At 40.8% G+C, this 18,751-nt stretch overlaps 1 protein-coding gene across 2 annotated transcripts in view; it reads left to right on the forward strand.

Annotated features, from left to right (window-relative positions):
• Nucleotides 1-18,751, forward strand: part of LOC100648997 — a 57,937-nt gene that overhangs the window by 25,951 nt on the left and 13,235 nt on the right. The window contains exons 5-14 of one of the 2 annotated variants that reach the window (XM_012315456.3): nt 29-370; nt 2,387-2,531; nt 3,338-3,731; nt 3,976-4,360; nt 4,806-5,021; nt 5,659-6,180; nt 6,522-6,533; nt 7,053-7,346; nt 7,997-8,300; nt 10,212-10,484. In XM_012315456.3, coding sequence (XP_012170846.2) covers nt 29-370; nt 2,387-2,531; nt 3,338-3,731; nt 3,976-4,360; nt 4,806-5,021; nt 5,659-6,180; nt 6,522-6,533; nt 7,053-7,346; nt 7,997-8,300; nt 10,212-10,484 — 2,887 coding nt within the window. The remainder of the gene's footprint in view (nt 1-28; nt 371-2,386; nt 2,532-3,337; nt 3,732-3,975; nt 4,361-4,805; nt 5,022-5,658; nt 6,181-6,521; nt 6,534-7,052; nt 7,347-7,996; nt 8,301-10,211; nt 10,485-18,751) is intronic. The other variant, XM_012315457.3, reaches the window with a different exon arrangement.

The raw sequence follows: 18,751 nt of genomic DNA on the forward strand, positions 1-18,751 counted from the left end.
ATGTCATGTTCTCTCTTTCGTTTTACAGTCCTTAAGTCATCGAAGATCCGTCGATTTGGACGACCAGGAGATCCTAATAGACTTTAAGCCGGCGCCTGTCTCGCCGGACGCTCGCGCCCTTCTCAACCGTATGTCCCAGACGACACGAAGGTTCCTGCCCTTACAGAAGACTCTTTCAGACGGTGAAATTCGCGTGGAGAGACGCGAGCTGATCGGCGAAGCCGGCGAGCCAAGTTACCCTCATACGTGCAGGAGAAATCATCAGGACTCGTGGGGCAGGACCGTCAGAGCAACCGTCCAATTCTCCTCGACGCCCGAGGATCTGTCCCTGCTCAGGGTCGCTTCGCCCCAAGAGGATCATCCCGAAGAGGTAAGTATCCTCTCGATTCTTTTATTTCTTATATTCGGTTGACATTAAGTCGTAATGCACGGAATTCCCGATGGTCTTGGTAGAAATAAATATGGTTTTGCTTCTCATGCAGATAAATTTACGTTGCACGGTATTCGAAGTACTATCGCTATCGAAATGCAATGTCTCCGATAGTAGTTTGAGAAAGCTGGGTAGAGTCACGTTAAAGAATTGTTATCAACGATCACGTATCGAACGTAATTCTTTGAATATTCTTTCGTCTACCGTTGCATGGAAGCACAACGCAGTATGGAATACCGAGATAACTGCTACAGAAGCATTTTAAATCTCCGAGCCAGTGCAATTTCTATTCTTGCTACGTCGAAATCTTCCAATCTCTCTATTTATCGAACTTTTCGCGTGACTCTTACCTCCTTGAAACCGACGCGTAATACCATTATCCTACTATCCATTTGTTCGGGCTATTTTTGTTTCAAAAATTAGTCCCCCGAACGTAAAAATTGTAATTTTATATTACCTACGTTTATGGTAATTTCGAAGCAGGATACTGAAACTCGAGTCAAGAGGACAAATATTCGATTTTCGATAGGAAGACATTAGCGAAGTCAACGAGGAGGTAAAAAGTTCGATGAACTCCAAGTCCAACTAAATTTCAATACCGAAAGCTTGAATTTTTCTGATCCCTTTCCTCGGAGCTAAATCGAAGTTTAAAGTTAATAACGTGTGCAGTGCATCCTGAATTTAAGCACTTTTGAAACTTTTCTCCGCCTTAATTGCTTGAATTAAAAAAAAATTTTCGCCTGGATAATGATCGTCTACTCGGCTTTACCTCTTCGTTTGAATAATTCATTTACTCCTCGTTTTTTTTTTTTTTTTTTTTTTTAGCCACCCTTGATCCACTTTATTAAAAAAGCTTTTTATTAGAAAATTGAGATCGTTGTTCCTTTGTTATCCTAATTAATTAGTTCCCTTTTCTCCTATCAACAAAGGTCGGTCGGGCGTAAATTTTCGAAACCATTAAGGAAACTTTGCCGATTATCTAAAACTAAACCGAAGCTCTTAAAATTTATCCAACTGCAATTGCAGTCTATGAAACGAGACTGTCGTTTTTGTTCTTTGCTATCGAGGTAAACGTACTTCTTCTCGAGGAATATTTTATTCGCTAACTTCACGTAACTCTCTTTAATCCTCGGTTATATTTCTAAGGGTAAATTTTCGTAATATTTCCACTGAATGTATCTTTTTCCTTCGTTGGAAGATCGTAGAACTAATTAAAAGTTCTTAAAGAATTCACTGCTTTGTGCAAGGTGCTTGAATTCTAATCGATCACGGTTCAACAAGCCCGGAAAAAAGTTATTTTAATTGAACGAAACGGTAACTTTTTTCCCATTCGAACATATACATACAGCCACTTTTCAAAGCGAAGATAAAAAGTCTGATCGCCACCTTAGAAATAATAGCAGGTTCTCGATTACTTCTCGACGATCTTGTCGATTTTAACACCTACAGTCTTACGATTGGGTATACGTTATCGCGCGTGATACCGATGATATTCATCTTAACGAAGATCGGTATTAATTTTTCCAAAAATATCTACATATTAAAAAAAAAAAAACGCTTCAATTTCCTTCAAAAAATAACGAAACACTTTCTGTCAACGCGGCGTGTAAAGCTCTTGAAAAATATCATATTTATTCGGTCCTCGACAGTTTCGATCATCCTGACGTCAAAAATTCTAGCAAATTTCCCAGTTTGGACGCCGCAGGGCTACTCAGGCTCCCATCATCGACCTTACTCAAAGACTTTAAAGCTTCGAAACTCGAAGAGACTAGAAATCGATAGTCGTCGAACGACATCGTATTTTTCTCCTGTTTGCCAGAGTCGCAAAAGTGGAAAAGAATACAAAAATGGGAATGTTGGGGTTCAGTCGAAAAAGTACTTCACGTAGCATCATCGCGATGTTCTTTCTCGATATGTACATCGCACGTACAAATTATACAACGCATATTATTTTAGGAGTTTCACGAAAATCTTATCCGGCGAGGGCTGTTCCGTAAGAGAAGCGTGTCATTGGAGGATGGCGTGCAAGGCTTGGCGTCGGATGATTTTATGCTACCGAGGTCGCTCCCCACGTCTCCCACTTCGCCGACTGCGGTATCAGGTACGAAATGTGATCTATGTTTTTATTATGTATGCACTCGCGAGCAGTTTCGAAGAAATTGCACCGTGTGACGTTTGCAAACGAAAATTCTTTGAATTATGTAGGATATTTTGAAAATTCTATGACTGTTGAAGTAAAATCTGTATGAAAGGAACGAACCAGAACAATATAGTAATAGACTGAGCGGAGCTTATAAAAATATACGAAGGATCAGGAATGCGAAAATGCAAACTTTCGATCAGCTGTATTAATTCATTTATATCGTTATCAAACAGATAGATTCTACTTAGGGATAGATCGATCTCAACCGCATATGTACGTACTTGTACGTAGTTTATTCCTTTCCTCTGTTCGTTGTTTGTCGAGATTTTCCAAAAATTAAGTCACTCTTTCTGCCTTTACGCTTGTGTTACCTTCGACCAATTTCAAGCTATGAGTTTTACGTACCTACGTTCGAAAGCCGTCAAATTTTTCAAGCAATTTGCAGCGTGAGAGGTAGCCAGTTGGAATATCGGGTTTAAGATGAAAGTATAGGTCAGCGGATTGGCTAGCAGAACAAATCGTGCAGCAAATAAAGGATACAAATCCTGATGCAACAGTGCCTTTGATCGATTTTATTTCTTCTTAAAATATTCAGACCCGATTTCTTCGAAATCTTATTAAGTGGTAGTATTCGATGAACTTTATACGATCAAAGTATTGAAAATTTATTACACACTTTACGTTAATAAACTCGAACTAAGTAACATTTTCGATCGAAACTTCTTGTACTCGCGATTGACACTTGATTACGATTAAAATTGCAGCGCCACGAAGGACTTTACAGAGCCCCAAGGACTACGTGTCGCCGACACGGCCACTACGGCAAAGCGGACTTTGCCCGCTACTCTTTGGCCCTGGAACTAGTATCACCGGTATGATCACATCTCCGTTCGCATCGAGCGATTCGTTAACGAACGACGTCACGAGGGACCACAGCGACGGAATTTGGAACGAGTCACAGGCGACGGTTCTGCAGGCTGACTCGTTGGCTCTTTTGACACCGTCCTCGAGGAGAAGGCACCTTCTGCTTCTCCAGCACCAGCAACGTTCCTCGATGGATACCGAAGCGTTGGATATCGAAGAGACGATGGAGTCACGTCCATCGAGTCCGAGGATACGCCTGGAACCGACGACACCTATTCAACCCTTAACACCAAGGTAACGTATCGTAGATCTTATTTTTCAATGTATTTCGTATCATTGGATTTCATAGAAATCAAAGGCATAATTTTCGTTTCAACTATAATACAAAACATCGAAACAAGCCACAAAGAGCATTCTATCCCGGCGCCAAGTAAAAGCACGAGATCACCCGCAGCACCTCATCGTTCGATCTCTTCACCCATCGAACGTCGGCCCGTGCTAGAGACACCTCGTGTAAAATTTGAAGCGATTTTTAAAGGCAATTACTTCTCAGCGTCGAATCATCCGTGACGTTGCCGCTGAACGGCAGACCGAGAAGCGGATTCCGTCGTCCGAGTCCCGGTCCGCCGTTGTCGCAGCCACAATCGCAATCATCGAGCGAATTCGGCCTGAGCCTCACCAGAACGGACTCGGGCGGTCGAACCAACACAGACTTGTCCGAAACCTCGACCACCGAGGACTATGTCACTGCCAACACCTCCACCGAGACTGGGACCACTACAGGCACTTCCGCAACGACCAGTTCCTGGTCGAAGCCCCCGCAAACATCGAGCGCCGCGGCCTCGGCCTCGGCGACAGCCACTGCCGCGGAAGGAAGCTCTTTCGAGAGCGCCAGCTCGATTTATAGCCTAGCCCGCAGCGAGGTAAGCTTCGCCATTCTTTCTCTCGGCAACCTTTTGTTGAGAAGTTCGAGAAGAAGTTGAACAGACGACTCGCCGGAAGTCTGTTTCGTACCCTATTTCTTCTCAATCGCTGTCACAACTTATTGCTGCTATTTCCATGTCAATTTGATTGAACCGAGAACAGTCAGTTTTCGACAACTTCTCGACAACTTTTATATTAATTTCTTTGCATATTCATCCGCGTTGTTTGCATTTCTACGTGGATATAGAACATTCGTTTCAATGGCCAGAAGATTGTTAGGGAAATTCGAATTTGTATAATTTTCTTTTTTTTTTTTTTTTTGTTTTTATCTACGAAATAAATGTTTAGCGCGATCGTTGAATAAGTACCTAGCGAAGAAATCGTAGGACGAGGTATTAAGTACCGCGGAATGCGAAATTGAAATTCCGTGGTGTGTGGCGTCAGGCCGTCGTTGAAGAGCCATGCAGCCCACCACCGATATTGGAGGAAACGGAAAGTCCATTCGGATTGGAGGTGCCACCGTCACCAGCTAGGTCCACGAGCAGCAGTAGTTCGGGCAGTTACGACCTGAAAGATGCGATGACAGATCCAGGTCAGGAACTCGAGCAGCAGACGGCACCGCCGAGCGGACACACCTCGGAGACGGAACTGGATCGTGACGTAAGAACATAATTAAGCTAATTTCAATCGATTTGTCGATCGTGTCTTGCCTCGCGACTCGCAAATTTTTATTCTCGTCCGACCGGAGAACGTGATAGTTCTACGAGAGAAAACCTGGTATTCCTGGATATTCTTGCCTAAAATAACGAGATACAGGGGCGTCTTATAAATCCTATATAAGTAATGAGAATTTTTGCTATTTCCTTTTTTCGAAGGGAGTATTAGAGAGTCGTCGAGGATTTAGTAATTCCGAACTTCGTTAATGGCGTCGAATTAGTCTCGCTCCAGTTAAGGTACGATCTCTGGAAGATTAAATGCGAATCTCAGCTGGGATCGTATCGTATACTATTTCGATCTTACACGGTCTTGGTTCCGTATCTGATGATAACGTAATCGATCGTTTGAACATATTTTACGCACTGGATTTTTGTCTTTTTTTTTTAAATTCCTATTTGGTTACAAATAATCGAATCCATACGTTTCTCCGTTACATCTTACACGTTTCATACGTCACATTGCTTGTTTCAATGGTTAAACGAATAAATCGCTGGTAAGATCAATAATTACCATTTATCTAAGATGCCCAATTAGGGATTAAAACATCGATTACGCTCCTTTCATTACTACTCGCTTCCAGGAAGGTCACCGCTCCTCTTCCGGTGGCTACGCCGAGTCTCCGCCAGATTTACACGGCTGGACCGAAGAAGAGCGTCGCAGACGAAGGAAAACCTTCACCCTCGACTTCCTTGGAAGCTCATCGGGCATCGAACGCAGCGCAGAATTGTACGGAGACAGCGTCGACGTTAGCCCGACGCCGAGTCATCGTCATAGACCGAGAGGAAAATCAACGAGCGCCAGAAGTCCACACAAGAACAACAGAAAGCGCGAAACTGTGCAGCAAACGGTTCAGGTGCAGCAGTCGCAGCAACAACAGCTTACCAGGAGCCCTCAGAAAGAGGATTGGCGCGTGGAACAAGCTGAGGATGGCGGCCATGTTCCTACTTCGGACGATTCTAGCTGCAGTCATCACTATCATATGCATCACCATCATCATCATCATATGCATCGCGAGAGCGCTGATGGAAGGCACAGGAGGACGAGGGAGAGTCCCAGGAGGAAGACCACTGGCTACGTTTCTGTTAGGAGAAGGAGCAACGAGGTAAGCCATTGTTGGAGAAACGTTAGTCGAAGAAAAGGAAAATATTTGAGAGACGCATATTCTATTATTTTTAAAGCAGCAATCGGACGTTACGTTGACCGATTTTTCTCGACTGAATACGAAAAATATACTATCGGAAAATTCCAATTTGCATGTGAAAAATATTAGATTATGTCGGATATGTGTATTTTTAAATTCATATATGCGTAGTGGAAAATTTCGAGGACATTACTACGAATATAATTCTGCGAGAGAGAATAATTCTATTTCTACTTATTTTACATAAACTTAGTTTGATTCGTGTTAAAATTATCTGCTAAAAATTATCTTTTGGCTACCAGTGGATTTTTAGCGTAAGACACTTCACTCTTTTACGTATTAAAAAGTTATTCCTGAATGTTATATGTGAACTTTGATATAATCACTTTCCATGTTATCCAAGTTCCTGCACAGTGTTACCTTTTGGTTCTTTGTTATCGTACGTAACTCGCTTATAAAACGTAAAGTAATCCTTGCAAAGAAAGTTCCCTTCTACGGGTATTGGATAGTGGAAATTTCTTCCTTCGCGTCCCTTCCTAAGTTGCACGATAAAACGTTTAAAAAATGCTAATTCTTATATTTCGTAAAGTTTTATAAGATGTATCCCATAGAAAAATAATTTCAGAAATTCGCTTCTTAAACGTTATGATTGAGATAATGTCGAGCAGCACTCGTTCGAAAATTAAAACCGAAGCCTCCGATCCAAACGCAAATTTTAATATTCCATGCACATGTGTTTTGACAAATCTCGTAACTGAAAATACCGCGAAACCAACTCGTAATACTGGCATAATGAAACAACTTTCTATCCTAATTCCATCGTTTCCATTTAGGACAAGAACGCTGCCATAACAGGCAGTCTTCCACGAAGAAGATCGCGCGCAGCGGACGACATAATGTGTTCGAGGCTGAGTCCGGGTCGTTATCAACGCAGCCCAGGACACAACGGACAACGGGCGATGATCGTTGAGTCGCAGAGCCCAGAGGCTAGATTAAGGGCTCTTTCAGCGGAATCGTTGAGATCCGTGAGCCCAGGGAGCGACAGTGTCTTCTACAGCGAGGGCGCGGACCAGTGCTTGACCGCCAGCGCCCTCGACGCTCCCCATTGTCACCATTGTGGAAGAGAGGTAAATTATTCACCGTGTTTATTAAAGTTCCTCCTATGAAAGGAAGGAAGTTCGAAGGCATGATACGATAGGGGCGATAGAACATTTGTAGGAGGTTTCAAACGATATTCTTCCTTCTTTTGTTAGTTGATGGTGGATTTGAAGGTACTTTTTTTTAGTATATTTAACTATAAATAGAAGAAGCCTGTAGTGTATAGCGTAGTTTAGTCGTTGCTTGAGTCTTGAATTTCTTCCTTTCTTCCTACTCGTTTCTAACGAACCAGCCCTTAACCTGTTAACTTGCTCTCTCAGGCGTAATTAAACATATACGAAAATTAATTATCTCTATGCGGATCTGTTTTAATTTTCACGAAACATAATAATACAGTAACGCTAAAATTACCAAACTTTGAATTTGGATTGGCGATTCTAGCGTTAAAAGACAAAGAATCTTTGATTTTCGCACTCCGAGTTAACAGGTCAGAGAGTCGCAAATCGCTGAAATGTCAGCTTTAACTTAAATTCGACTTAGTTTGATTAAAAATTAACCTCAAGCAAACTACCAAAAAAAAAAAAAAAAAAAAAAAACTCGAATCGATCTGTCTCTCTATCTGTCGGTCTATCTACCTCTTTTCTCTATCGTGCGTGCCGTCGTGTTGCTCCACCTCGAGGTCTCGGAAGAGATCGTTCGACCGCCGGCAGGTTTCGCGGACTCGCCGGAAGGACACAGGTCCTCCACACCGAAACACGTACCCGGCCATCGGCTGTACAAGAAGTTCGACAAAAGGTATCGATCGGAGGATCGAGGAGACAGAAGGCACCGACGCAGCAGCGCTGGTAGATCGGACGTCCGGGCGAAATCGGAGGAAAGGGTGGCCTCGAGACGAGGAAGCAGAGGATCTATCGACGATACCGCCGCTGGCAGAAAAAGGCTTCACGCGAGGAGCACCGACGTCAGTTTGGAGATACTTACCGGTTAGTACGATGTACAGAATTGACGTTGCAAAGAATGTCTATCGTACAGCATGAGTCACGTAATCTGTCCGTCTTGAATCGCTTCTAAATTATTCGGTTGAACAGAAAGTTCGTTTCATTTTTCGTAGCGAGATCGATCTAGCTTTTCTCCAACTAACCAATCATTATCGATTAGTTAACGATCGACTGTAGAGTGTAAAACAAGCATTTTTACATAACAAGTACTCGATATTTGTTGGCCTGGCACGAATGGCGGAAGAACATCGGAGGGAATGGTCACATTGTGATCGAAGAGGACACGCGCAAAGAAGAAAACACATCCTTTGGTTTAGCCGTAAAAATGGAACGAACTTTCCGTTCATCTTGATATGTGATCTACCAAAAGATACTTTACATAGCAATTGCACGGTATTTCGTTTGTGAGATATCGAGGCTAGCTTGAACGCCTATCTTTGTGTGTTAAAATTTATAAGAGGAATGAATTTTCTCGTAAATGATACTTCGTAATGTTTATCTTGCACAAACAATCCTCTTCTTCTTTGTTTTGTCGTGGCTTCTAGAGCATCCTGTGCGTATCTGGCTTATCTTTTGGAATATACTCTTGAAGTATTGTAAAGCATCGGTGGCGTAGGAGATAAAGGGGTGGATTCTAAGAAAAGATAGCCTGGATCTAGGATTGTATGAAGTTTAGGGTTTTGCCAATATATCGTGCTATGAGAGTAATGGGAAATAAGTCGAAGGCGAGGCAACGATTTCAAAACTCAGCACCTTCGAGAAAGATTTTACGACTTGTGCTCTGTTACTTGTAGCAACGACGTGTTGGTTGTTACATTTCGATTATTTCTATCTGTAAAAATACCCTTGAGTTAAATAAGACGAAGAAGGTTTTTAAGTTGTAAAATCAAATGTCGTAACGTGTAGTTTACATTTTCGTACAACTAAATTTCCCATAAATACATAAACATCCATATTTAGATCGTAACAATCGGCAAGAACTGCGACGTTGGCTCTGATCATTACGTATTTATGTATGTTTTATTAAGATATTCCCTTGACGGTGTCGTAAAAAAGGGTGTGAAAAAGTTCCGGTGCGAGAACTCTATTAACTGCTTCCACATCTACTGGGAAGCGCGTTATACGGGTAAATGGACGTAGCGAGTATTTGCGAAACGAGCATAATAAAAGCAGGCAGGTAACGCGCTTGTAAAAAGTTACGTAATGAAACGCGATTTAAAACAAAAATTTAGTGAACACAGCGCTCATTAATTAAAAAAGTTCGCCCCGATTCTCTCGTACCATATATCTTCCTCGAAGGTGATTAGTTGTTCCGCTGTTTGTTAAGATCCAATAAATTTCACTAAGATCCGAAGGAATAAAGCGTTAATTTTCTTAATAGGTCTGTTTCATTCGTCTAATTTCACCATTACGTAATAATGGAATACAATACCTTTTATAAGGTAGAATTAAAAAACAGGAGATTAACAAAATTAAATTTAAAATTACGAAGGATAATTGCACGTAGCTGCGCGATTGTTAAATTTCATACGATTATAGAAAGTGTCAGGCTATTCTAAATACGATATTAAAGATAACGAGAAGAAAAATTAGATTCCCCAACGCTTAATAAAAGTATAAGCTTCGTGTTATGAACAACATAATTGAATTCGTAATTTCTTTATCGTTGCACTTGAAATATTCAAGTTAGATCTCCTGGAAAAAGTTGTTTTACGACAATCTTATCGTCCTTTTTCCCCTTCGTCCCTCGAATATTTGCCAAAAAGAGTAATTCTATTCCATATCCACAGAGGAAAGTATCATCTCTGGTAAAAAAAAAGGACGATGTTCTCGTTCGAAATTTATCGTGTCTGCAGTTTTCTCTCTAAAAGTTGTTGTTCTTGCGTCTAATATCAGGTCGGGAGGACGAAGACACGTACGTGGAACCGTACACGAGCAGCGAATGGATTTACATCGGCGATCTCGAGGAGAGTCACGTGTGGAAAAGGCCAGACAGCAGAGACGGCGACGACGAAGTTACGGAAAGTGTGGCCAAAGAGAGAAGGGGCTCTCAGGAATCGACGGAGAGCGAAAGAAACTTTAGGAAAAAGTACCAGGCGACGACGCAGAGGATAGTACACCGAAAGATAAGCGGGGAAATGTATAAAAGGATACAGACCAAGTGTTTCGGTGAGTTGTTGGACTGCGTTTTCTTATTATTTCGCCTTCAACGGAATAGCCAAACTTTTTTTATTAAGTGTCGAGAAGAAATTCCCTGCTTCTAGTTTCGTAGTTTACAGCACATAGTAGCAAATGCATGGGAATTATTGGCAAATGTTTACTCGGTCACAATGAAGTTAAGTTACATCAGGTGGTTCTTCGTGTCTATAAATTTCCTGTATTTATTAATATCGAATAATCAATCTGCCGAATAGAATGTCCTCGATTTGCACGGAATCTGACTCCTCAGACTATGTGGATAAATTTCAACATAAAGGTTATTCTTCTAAATATACAGGAATATTTAAAATGAAGGTTTTAATCAAGGCTAAAATCGATCGATTTATAACGCAGCTTGCTCGTTGCTGCTTGTTTATAGAGATCTGCAGTGTAATTTCAACGATATACATAAATATACATAGATTATAAAGGTAAATATCGAACTTTAGGTCCTGTTATTTTACCTGCGATCCAAATATTTTAACGGTAGAAATACAATACAGAGGGGAAATAAATTATCAGAAAGATAATAATAAGGAGATTAGTTTTGACAGCCATTTGTAATTACCTGTCGAAGCCACCTACGAACGACGAGCAACCTTTCCATAATCAATTTTAATCCTGACAAGCGTTAAAAGTGCTAAAGGCTTCGTTTTTAAAATAAATCTGATGCTGGTTCAGCGATATGTCGATTACACCAAAATAAGAATCACCGTTTTAAATAAATTCCACTTAGCGCACTATATTTAACGGTGACGATCGCAATTGGTCTCGAGAGTAGTTTACACAAAACCGATTGCTCTTTACTCGGAATTGTGCTTGTGCCTCAACGACGGTTTAAACGATGGCTGTTACATTTTGATAGGAAAATATTTACCACCGCTCATCATTGGTAATCTATGGTTTGTATGGAATATCGATAAAGAGACGCGAAGTTTCTAACGAAATGAGCAAATAATTGTCGGTGAGTTCAAAATTCCCCGCGACACCTATGATAGATCTAACGTTATGTTCGCGTAAATATTTGCTAAATTCATCTTACAATGCACAACACCTTAACGCTGTCACTAAATTTATGCCCTCGGCCGTGGAGATTCCGAGGATCATTTACCATGCTCCAAAGATGTTACATGTTATACATACGTTATATGCCGAGTGTAGACACGCTCCTCGAGATAGTTATGACAGAAAAGAGAAATTATACACGATACGTCACACGAATAAATCGAAATTTTTCACGTAATAGGAGACTAGAGACGATGCATGGGTACACGAATATACCGGAGGTAGATTTACGATGAACTTTGTGTTCGTGTTTGCATTGTTCTATGACACAATGCGTGTAATATATATTTAAAGCGTTACAAGTAAATTATCTCTTTTATCCATAAAGAAACATTCTTTCGTACGGAATAGTTTTCTTCCACTATTTTAGTATGATACACGGAATTCAGACAACGTGACAGACCTATAAAGAATTAAGTATGTAACGCACGGCAAAAACAATTGCGGCATACTTTCGAAATTCATAAGATAAACTATGTGTAAGTATGCGAAATATGAAGAGAGACGAAGGTAAAGTGGGAGTTCGAAGGGGGAACTAATATAGAAGCGTCAGGTACGGATATAAGGTAACTTTTGCGATTGGAAGGAATGCAATTGAAATTTCAAGTATTCCTATTTTTCTAGTTTGGAGCAAGTAACCGACACTGGCGTGGGAAGGTTGGTTTTGAGAAAAATGACCTTTGGATTTAGTATTTAACGAGCAGGCATCGATTTCACATACGCACGTTCGATGTCAATGATAATCATCAGTTTCAATGCAGACACAGCCTTCTTACTTAATATACCTATAGATAAACTATTTTCGTCTTACCTGGCAGCAATGTCTCGGTTTAAGCAAAAGTTGCAGATGCACCCTCTTGACATAACACGGCAAATTTGTATTCGAGTGTATTATTTCTGTTGGAAGGCAATTTAAATTACATCTTCGAACGTTATATTTAAATTTCGACACTTGACACAGACCAAGCATGCAGGCAGTTGAAATTAAAATTTTTACGCAAGTTAATGGAAATGGGATCGAACATCTGATGGGAAACAGATGGTGAAAATGGAAACCTAAGCAACCTTCGTGTAACCTCGAAATAATTGAAATTTTAGCATTTTACAATTTCTAAAAAGATCGATACTGAAAATTTCATAAATAAAATTGTCCCATTAGATCCATCGATCCGATATTACAATAAAAATTAGATTGGCAGTAAACTCGTATGAAACTAGTAAGTACTCTTAAGTCAAAAGGGTGTATTCGGAAAATTTCGCTTAAAATCGAGTCATTGCAGCCGGGTAGCAGAGAAATAATTTGTCCATTAAATAAGAAAGCCGTATTTCCATCGAGACTGGAGGATGTAACGGTGTATATTTCGGACGTACGCAAAGTCGATGCCTGGATGTTAAATTCTAAAAGCCATTTTTCTCGGAAACATCTTCTGACGTAGAATCAAATAGGCCTATTTGAATTAACACGGCAAAGTAGACGTCGCTTAGATCTATCCAAAGCGTACAAAATGTATACGTCGAAATGTAGAAATTCCATTGACGACAGAGATAGAGTGCGAGCAAAAGAGGGAGAGGTTACTGTAACTAAAATTTACTTCGCTATGAGGCAACGCATCGCTGAAGAATGCCCTGGTACAGAAGGAGATCAGACAAAGAAATCGTTGCCATATCGAACGCCGGGACGTGGGTGGAAGAGAGAAAGTGAACGGTAGCAGATGGCTTTCGTGGATGTGGAAGAGTGGAAAATGTGCTGAAAATGGAGGGCGGAAAAGAGACGGCCAAGAGAGAGCGAGAGAGAAGAAAGAGGAGAAAAAAGAGGGAATCGTTCTTCCCGTTTCTTTAAATAAGCACCGCGTAATACTCTGGCTAAATATAATCGAAACGGCGTAGCTTGAGAGAAGGACGCCGAGCGTCGTCGGCTGCTACGACGCTTCCACGATGCTTGTGCGTCAGCTAGGCACATGTGACGAATAGGTCGTTACTTGATTAGAATAGGCGAATCCTCGAATACAACCGCTTCCCTGGTTCTAGCCATTGTCAGAATATTATAACGACCTCTATCAAACTTAGTGGAAAATGAATTTCATTCGATAATTTACGATTAGAGAGTTGCGGATAAATCGTATCAGGCTGTACTATATTTAGGGATTCGCGTATTTCGAGAACGGATAAATATTGTTCAGTGTTACGATTGCCCAGTTAACTAGTATTTCAAGCTGTAAATTTTGATGTACAGAGTGTCGGTGCTTTATTTCTCATCGTCCCTTTCTCTTCGTAAGTGGTTTCATAAGAAAAGTCGTATAGGCGTAGAACGAACATGTTAAACTGCGTCTTTGTCGCGATATTCTAAAGCCAATTATGTGGAAATATAACTATACAGGATATATTAGTTGGCAAGAGTATGAATGAAAACAGCAGATTGTTGACAGTACGTATATCCATGTTTGAAGTTAGTAATGCGTTTATTCGTAGGTCAGCATCGTTGTTTACTTTGCAAATATTTGGAATAATTAACGACTTTCGGATAATTGCAGATTCGTTTCTTTGTCGGATTACACGATACAAGGTCGAAAAATTATTTTATTTAAGCATACCTTAGGCTTGTTTCGTTCTGAACTTTTTAGAGTGCTCTTGTAAGCGATTTTCATAAGTAATTGTGTATACACGCCGGTATGTACTACAAGTGCCAGTAATGGCAAATATTCCAGACGTTATACTCTCCGCTTCCATAATAGGACGTTGTTAAATATTCTCTTAGATGATTCTCGCGAAGGAAATACCAGTAAAGGAGTTCCACGGAAGAAACTCTGTCACATTACGTAGTAGGTTATTATCAAAGACAATATCACGAATCGCTACGAAACGTATCCACCCAAGAAAATCGATACCAAGAAAAACGCGAATGTTTCGTCTGTCTGAAAGCAAAATTAGTCCTCGAACGAACTTGAAAAATAATGTTATCCTAGTAAAATAGCGTTATTCCAGATATTCCGAAAACATCCAAGTGTGGTTGCTGCACGTTTCCTCCAGTCGGTCGAAGGAACGACTCCCCTCGTCCATCTCGCTGCTCCGTTCTTCTATAGTTCCATTTCGAGACAACAATCGAAAACCGCATCGAGATCCCCTTCCCCGATCCTCGTTTCGCTAGAACACACCGGAAGCATCGATCGGGTATCATCGAGATACAATTTCGAGCGCTCAGAGAGGAAGAGAAAGAAAGAGGGAGAGGGAGGAGTTGATTCTATACGTGGAAGCTTGATTCGCGGCCGTCTGAATATTCCCGCCGAAGTTAAACTGAAGTGGAGTGAGGCGTGAAGGAGAGAGGAAGAAAGAGAGAGAGAGGAAGGCAGGGAGGGTGGCGTGGAAGAAGCTTTTGGCTGGCAGTCAGTGGGTCAGGGCGGCGAGTCGCATTCCACGAGCTGGCCGAAGGCATCCTCTTCGGAAGAACAGAGCTTTCCTTTGCGTCTGACGCGTTCCGCGACGCGTGTGCATCCTGCTTTCGTATCTCGTTCGTGGACAAATCGAGGCGTGGACTTAACGCGGCATTTTACGGTAGAAAAAGAAAGGACGGCGAGCGCGTGGAAAAGACGGTGTACACCGTACACCGGAAATCCTCCGATTCTTCGTCGTGTCATAATCCATGATCGAAACCGCATCGTTAAAGCATTCGAGAGTGATAGGGAACGAGGAGGCGAATAGACGATAACGCGGTGATTTTCCGATCGCCGGACAACCCGGTGGATACGTTGTTCGCCGAAGAATACACCGGAAGTTCGAGTAGGCTACGAGAAAGTCGCGTAGCACTTGGAACGCGTCACGTGGCCGGACACGCATCAACACGCGAGATGGTGTGCGATTGCGCGGCCTCCGAATGTTCGGAGCTTGGAGAGGACGCGTCCTTGAAGAGGGCCTTGGAGGAGCTGCTGAAGTGCATGCTCAGAGTTTGGTGTACGGAGGGTCAAGCCCTTACGAGGCTCGGCGCGGACGTCCATGGTAAATTAATTATTATATTCGACGCTTTTTAAGAGACAAAATCTTGCACAAAAATCATGCTTCTTCCGATACAGAAAGTTATCAATTCTTCTGTGAATTATTTCGTCCCACTTGCCTGTATCTAGAGGAATTCGATCTCTGTTCGCCCTTTCCCCATTGTATTCCCAGTTACATGACATTTTCCAATATTTAATATTTATTCAGCGAAAAATTGAACCGGTTGAATGGAATAACAGATAACGTTGCCAGTGGTTTTAATTAAACGGGAAGAAACATTTACAGTTTAACAAGTTCCAAATAACGTGCAAATTTTTGTTCCTCTTCGTCCACCCACTAAAAAAAAAAAAAGAAAAGAAGATACATTGAAAAAAGGGACATTACAAAAGGTAAATATTTTTCCATTTTACACACAATAATTTACTCGTGCACAACATTTTTTCAAAAATCATATTCTATTTCATCGCAATAGAGAAATTCGAGATCGATGCTCGTAAGTATCGTAAACAAAGATTCGATCTCATACGAATAAAAAAAATACAAAAAAGCTTTTAACTCTAGAAAGAACGGCGAATTGGCTATCGTAGTTTGCAAAGTGAAATTTCATTAATTTCTTTATCGGTGATCGATTCTGCATTGTGCGTGATATGTGCTTGTAAATATTGAACGGCTCGCTTTCACGGACCGAGACAGGGTGAATCAAAAACCGGAGAAGTTTCCTAAGTGAATAATTAAATTGGTACCCTCCCGAATGTTTGCCAGGTCAGAAGGAAATCCTCCGTGGCGTCAAAGTTTATGTTATGAAACGTATCCCAAAGCGATTCACTTTTCTACTCTTTGGCTTCGAAACTTGTACGTATAATGCTACTGGTTCGGCTTCGAAATTCCCTGGTGAAGCTATTTTTGCAAAGACTTTTACGGAGAACCATAAATTTTCTTTAAAATCGGGTTTCCTTCTTTCGAAATTGTTTTCCAAAGTTTTCTAACAAATTCTTTTACTGTAAGAAAAGAACTAAACTAATCGTATCCGAATTTAAATGTGGCATTGTTCTTTATCGTATAATCCGAGATTAGAAATGGAGATCATTTTCAATATTCCGTCGAACGAGATTGATATAAAACTGAAATTATTTTTCAACGATCTTTGAACATTATTTTCTTCTTTGTTCGTTAGAGCTTTTTATTTTAATGTTATTTCAATGCGCTAGTTAACATAGCTAACTCACACAGTGGCACAGAGGTTTTCGATAACACGTGTAATGAAAACGTGAACAGCGATTATGCAACAACCATTAATCGCTGTTTTATCGAGTTGTTAATACGTAAATACGATTATTCCGCCTGATTAAAATCATCGAATGAACATTTTTCCACAGAACTCGTTTCACTACGCTTCTCCTCCAGGAAATTTAAGCGATCATTTCATACTCTTCCGCAATATTCTTTAGTCGTTTGTTCGAACTTACGAAATAATTTGTTTTTATAACGATCAAATAATTCGATTAAATAATTGATCGAATACGATTTGTTTGTAAGGAGAATGTAAAAAAATATGAAAACCAATATTCTTTTCGACCAATAAAAATTTCTATTTCTTTCGCCATCATTTTCGTAAAATTCGATCCTCGAATCTTTGGTCAAAAGAAGTCACGGTCATCACCGATAATTATTTTCTGCCTGACCCTGAGGCAATGGCTCGAAAATATCCACTTTGAAAATCAAGATACGATTTTCGTCTTGTAACCGATTTATCGAAGCCGCTACGACATCGAACAAGGTGGTCATTAGTCTGCTTGTTTCGTCCAAATTCGTCCGTGGCGTGTACTAATCTAATGACAATAAAATTAAATTTCCACGCCAAAGGTGATTACGGCTTACCTGTAATTAGTTTACTGTGTACGATCTTATGAAAACACGACCCGCATAATTAACTATTGATAGTAGCAGCTAATTTCCTCAAGTACATCGCAGCGATGTGTTTCGAACGAGGGTTGTACAGAGTCTTCACTTTCTTCCTCTGAAAGGAGATTTACACCGATAATGAATGTCTTTTAGTTTCACGAAATGACATTAGAAACGACACTACGAAGAAAATTTTAAAGAATTCGGTATAACGTAAGAGCTGATGAAACATCGAAAATATAGTAACACCATGCGGCGAATAACGATAATTAGGAAACAAGATATCGTAAATTTTATTCAAAGGATTTTGTTTCCTTTGCACAAAGTAGCAACTACTAGGTACCGGAACAATGCCAATTCCGATATTCAGAAATTTATAGAGAAACGTGATCGTCGTCGGGACAATAAAATCGGAAGTGTGCCAAGTCGATGGCACGGCATGGTTTGGTTGTCATTAATCGAACAATACGTGCCACTGTCAATCGTGCCTTTATCGCGATCAGGGTCATGAAACTAAAGACGCGCTCGTAGAATGGCTTTGCCCTTTAAAAAAAACTCGACTTTTTTGGATTCTTTACGCAGGCATTTTCTATGCTAGAAATAGATGGACTTTTTGATTAGTTTGTCTTCGTTCTCTCTACCTAAATTCGCTTCTGCTTAAAACAACATCGTTTGTACGTCATTTTCGCTAGCAGCGTCAGTTAACAAATTTGTCAACTATACATACAGATGTATATTTATAGAGAAGAAATTAATCAAAATAGCTGTAATTTGAGGTTTCGAAAGCAAGCCTAAATCTTTTCACGCCACGTCATATATAATACTTGGCGAATATCGTCTGTGACTGTAACTGTAATACGGTAATATTGCGTCTGCTGGCGACAACCTATCATAAAAGAAATGAATTTCGCGCTGCCTCGAAGCCACCGTGGTTCCATTGAATCGCTTCGGCAATCCACCAACAAACTCACGATCAATTTCCAATTCGTACCTTTTGAATACAATAGCGCCCCTAGTAAATGGCATCCTACGAATTCGTATTTTCAGTTTAGTCGAAGTGAGCGAAAGCGAGACAAGCGAGATATTTACCTACCCCTGAGCGTGTCGTTCACGCTCCCTATTAAAATCCATAACAACGTCGGCTCTCCCCCCTGTGAGACGCAACAACCTTGGAATGCTTGTGCATGTCGCACGTGCGAGAATTTCCGCCATCAGGAAAAAGACGACAAAGCGATCTTCGCTATTTCTGACACACCAGCTGCGAAAGGGGTTGGGCGGGAGTT

Source organism: Bombus terrestris, chromosome 13 (assembly GCF_910591885.1).
Source record: "Bombus terrestris chromosome 13, iyBomTerr1.2, whole genome shotgun sequence".
Taxonomy (NCBI): Eukaryota; Metazoa; Arthropoda; class Insecta; order Hymenoptera; family Apidae; genus Bombus; species Bombus terrestris.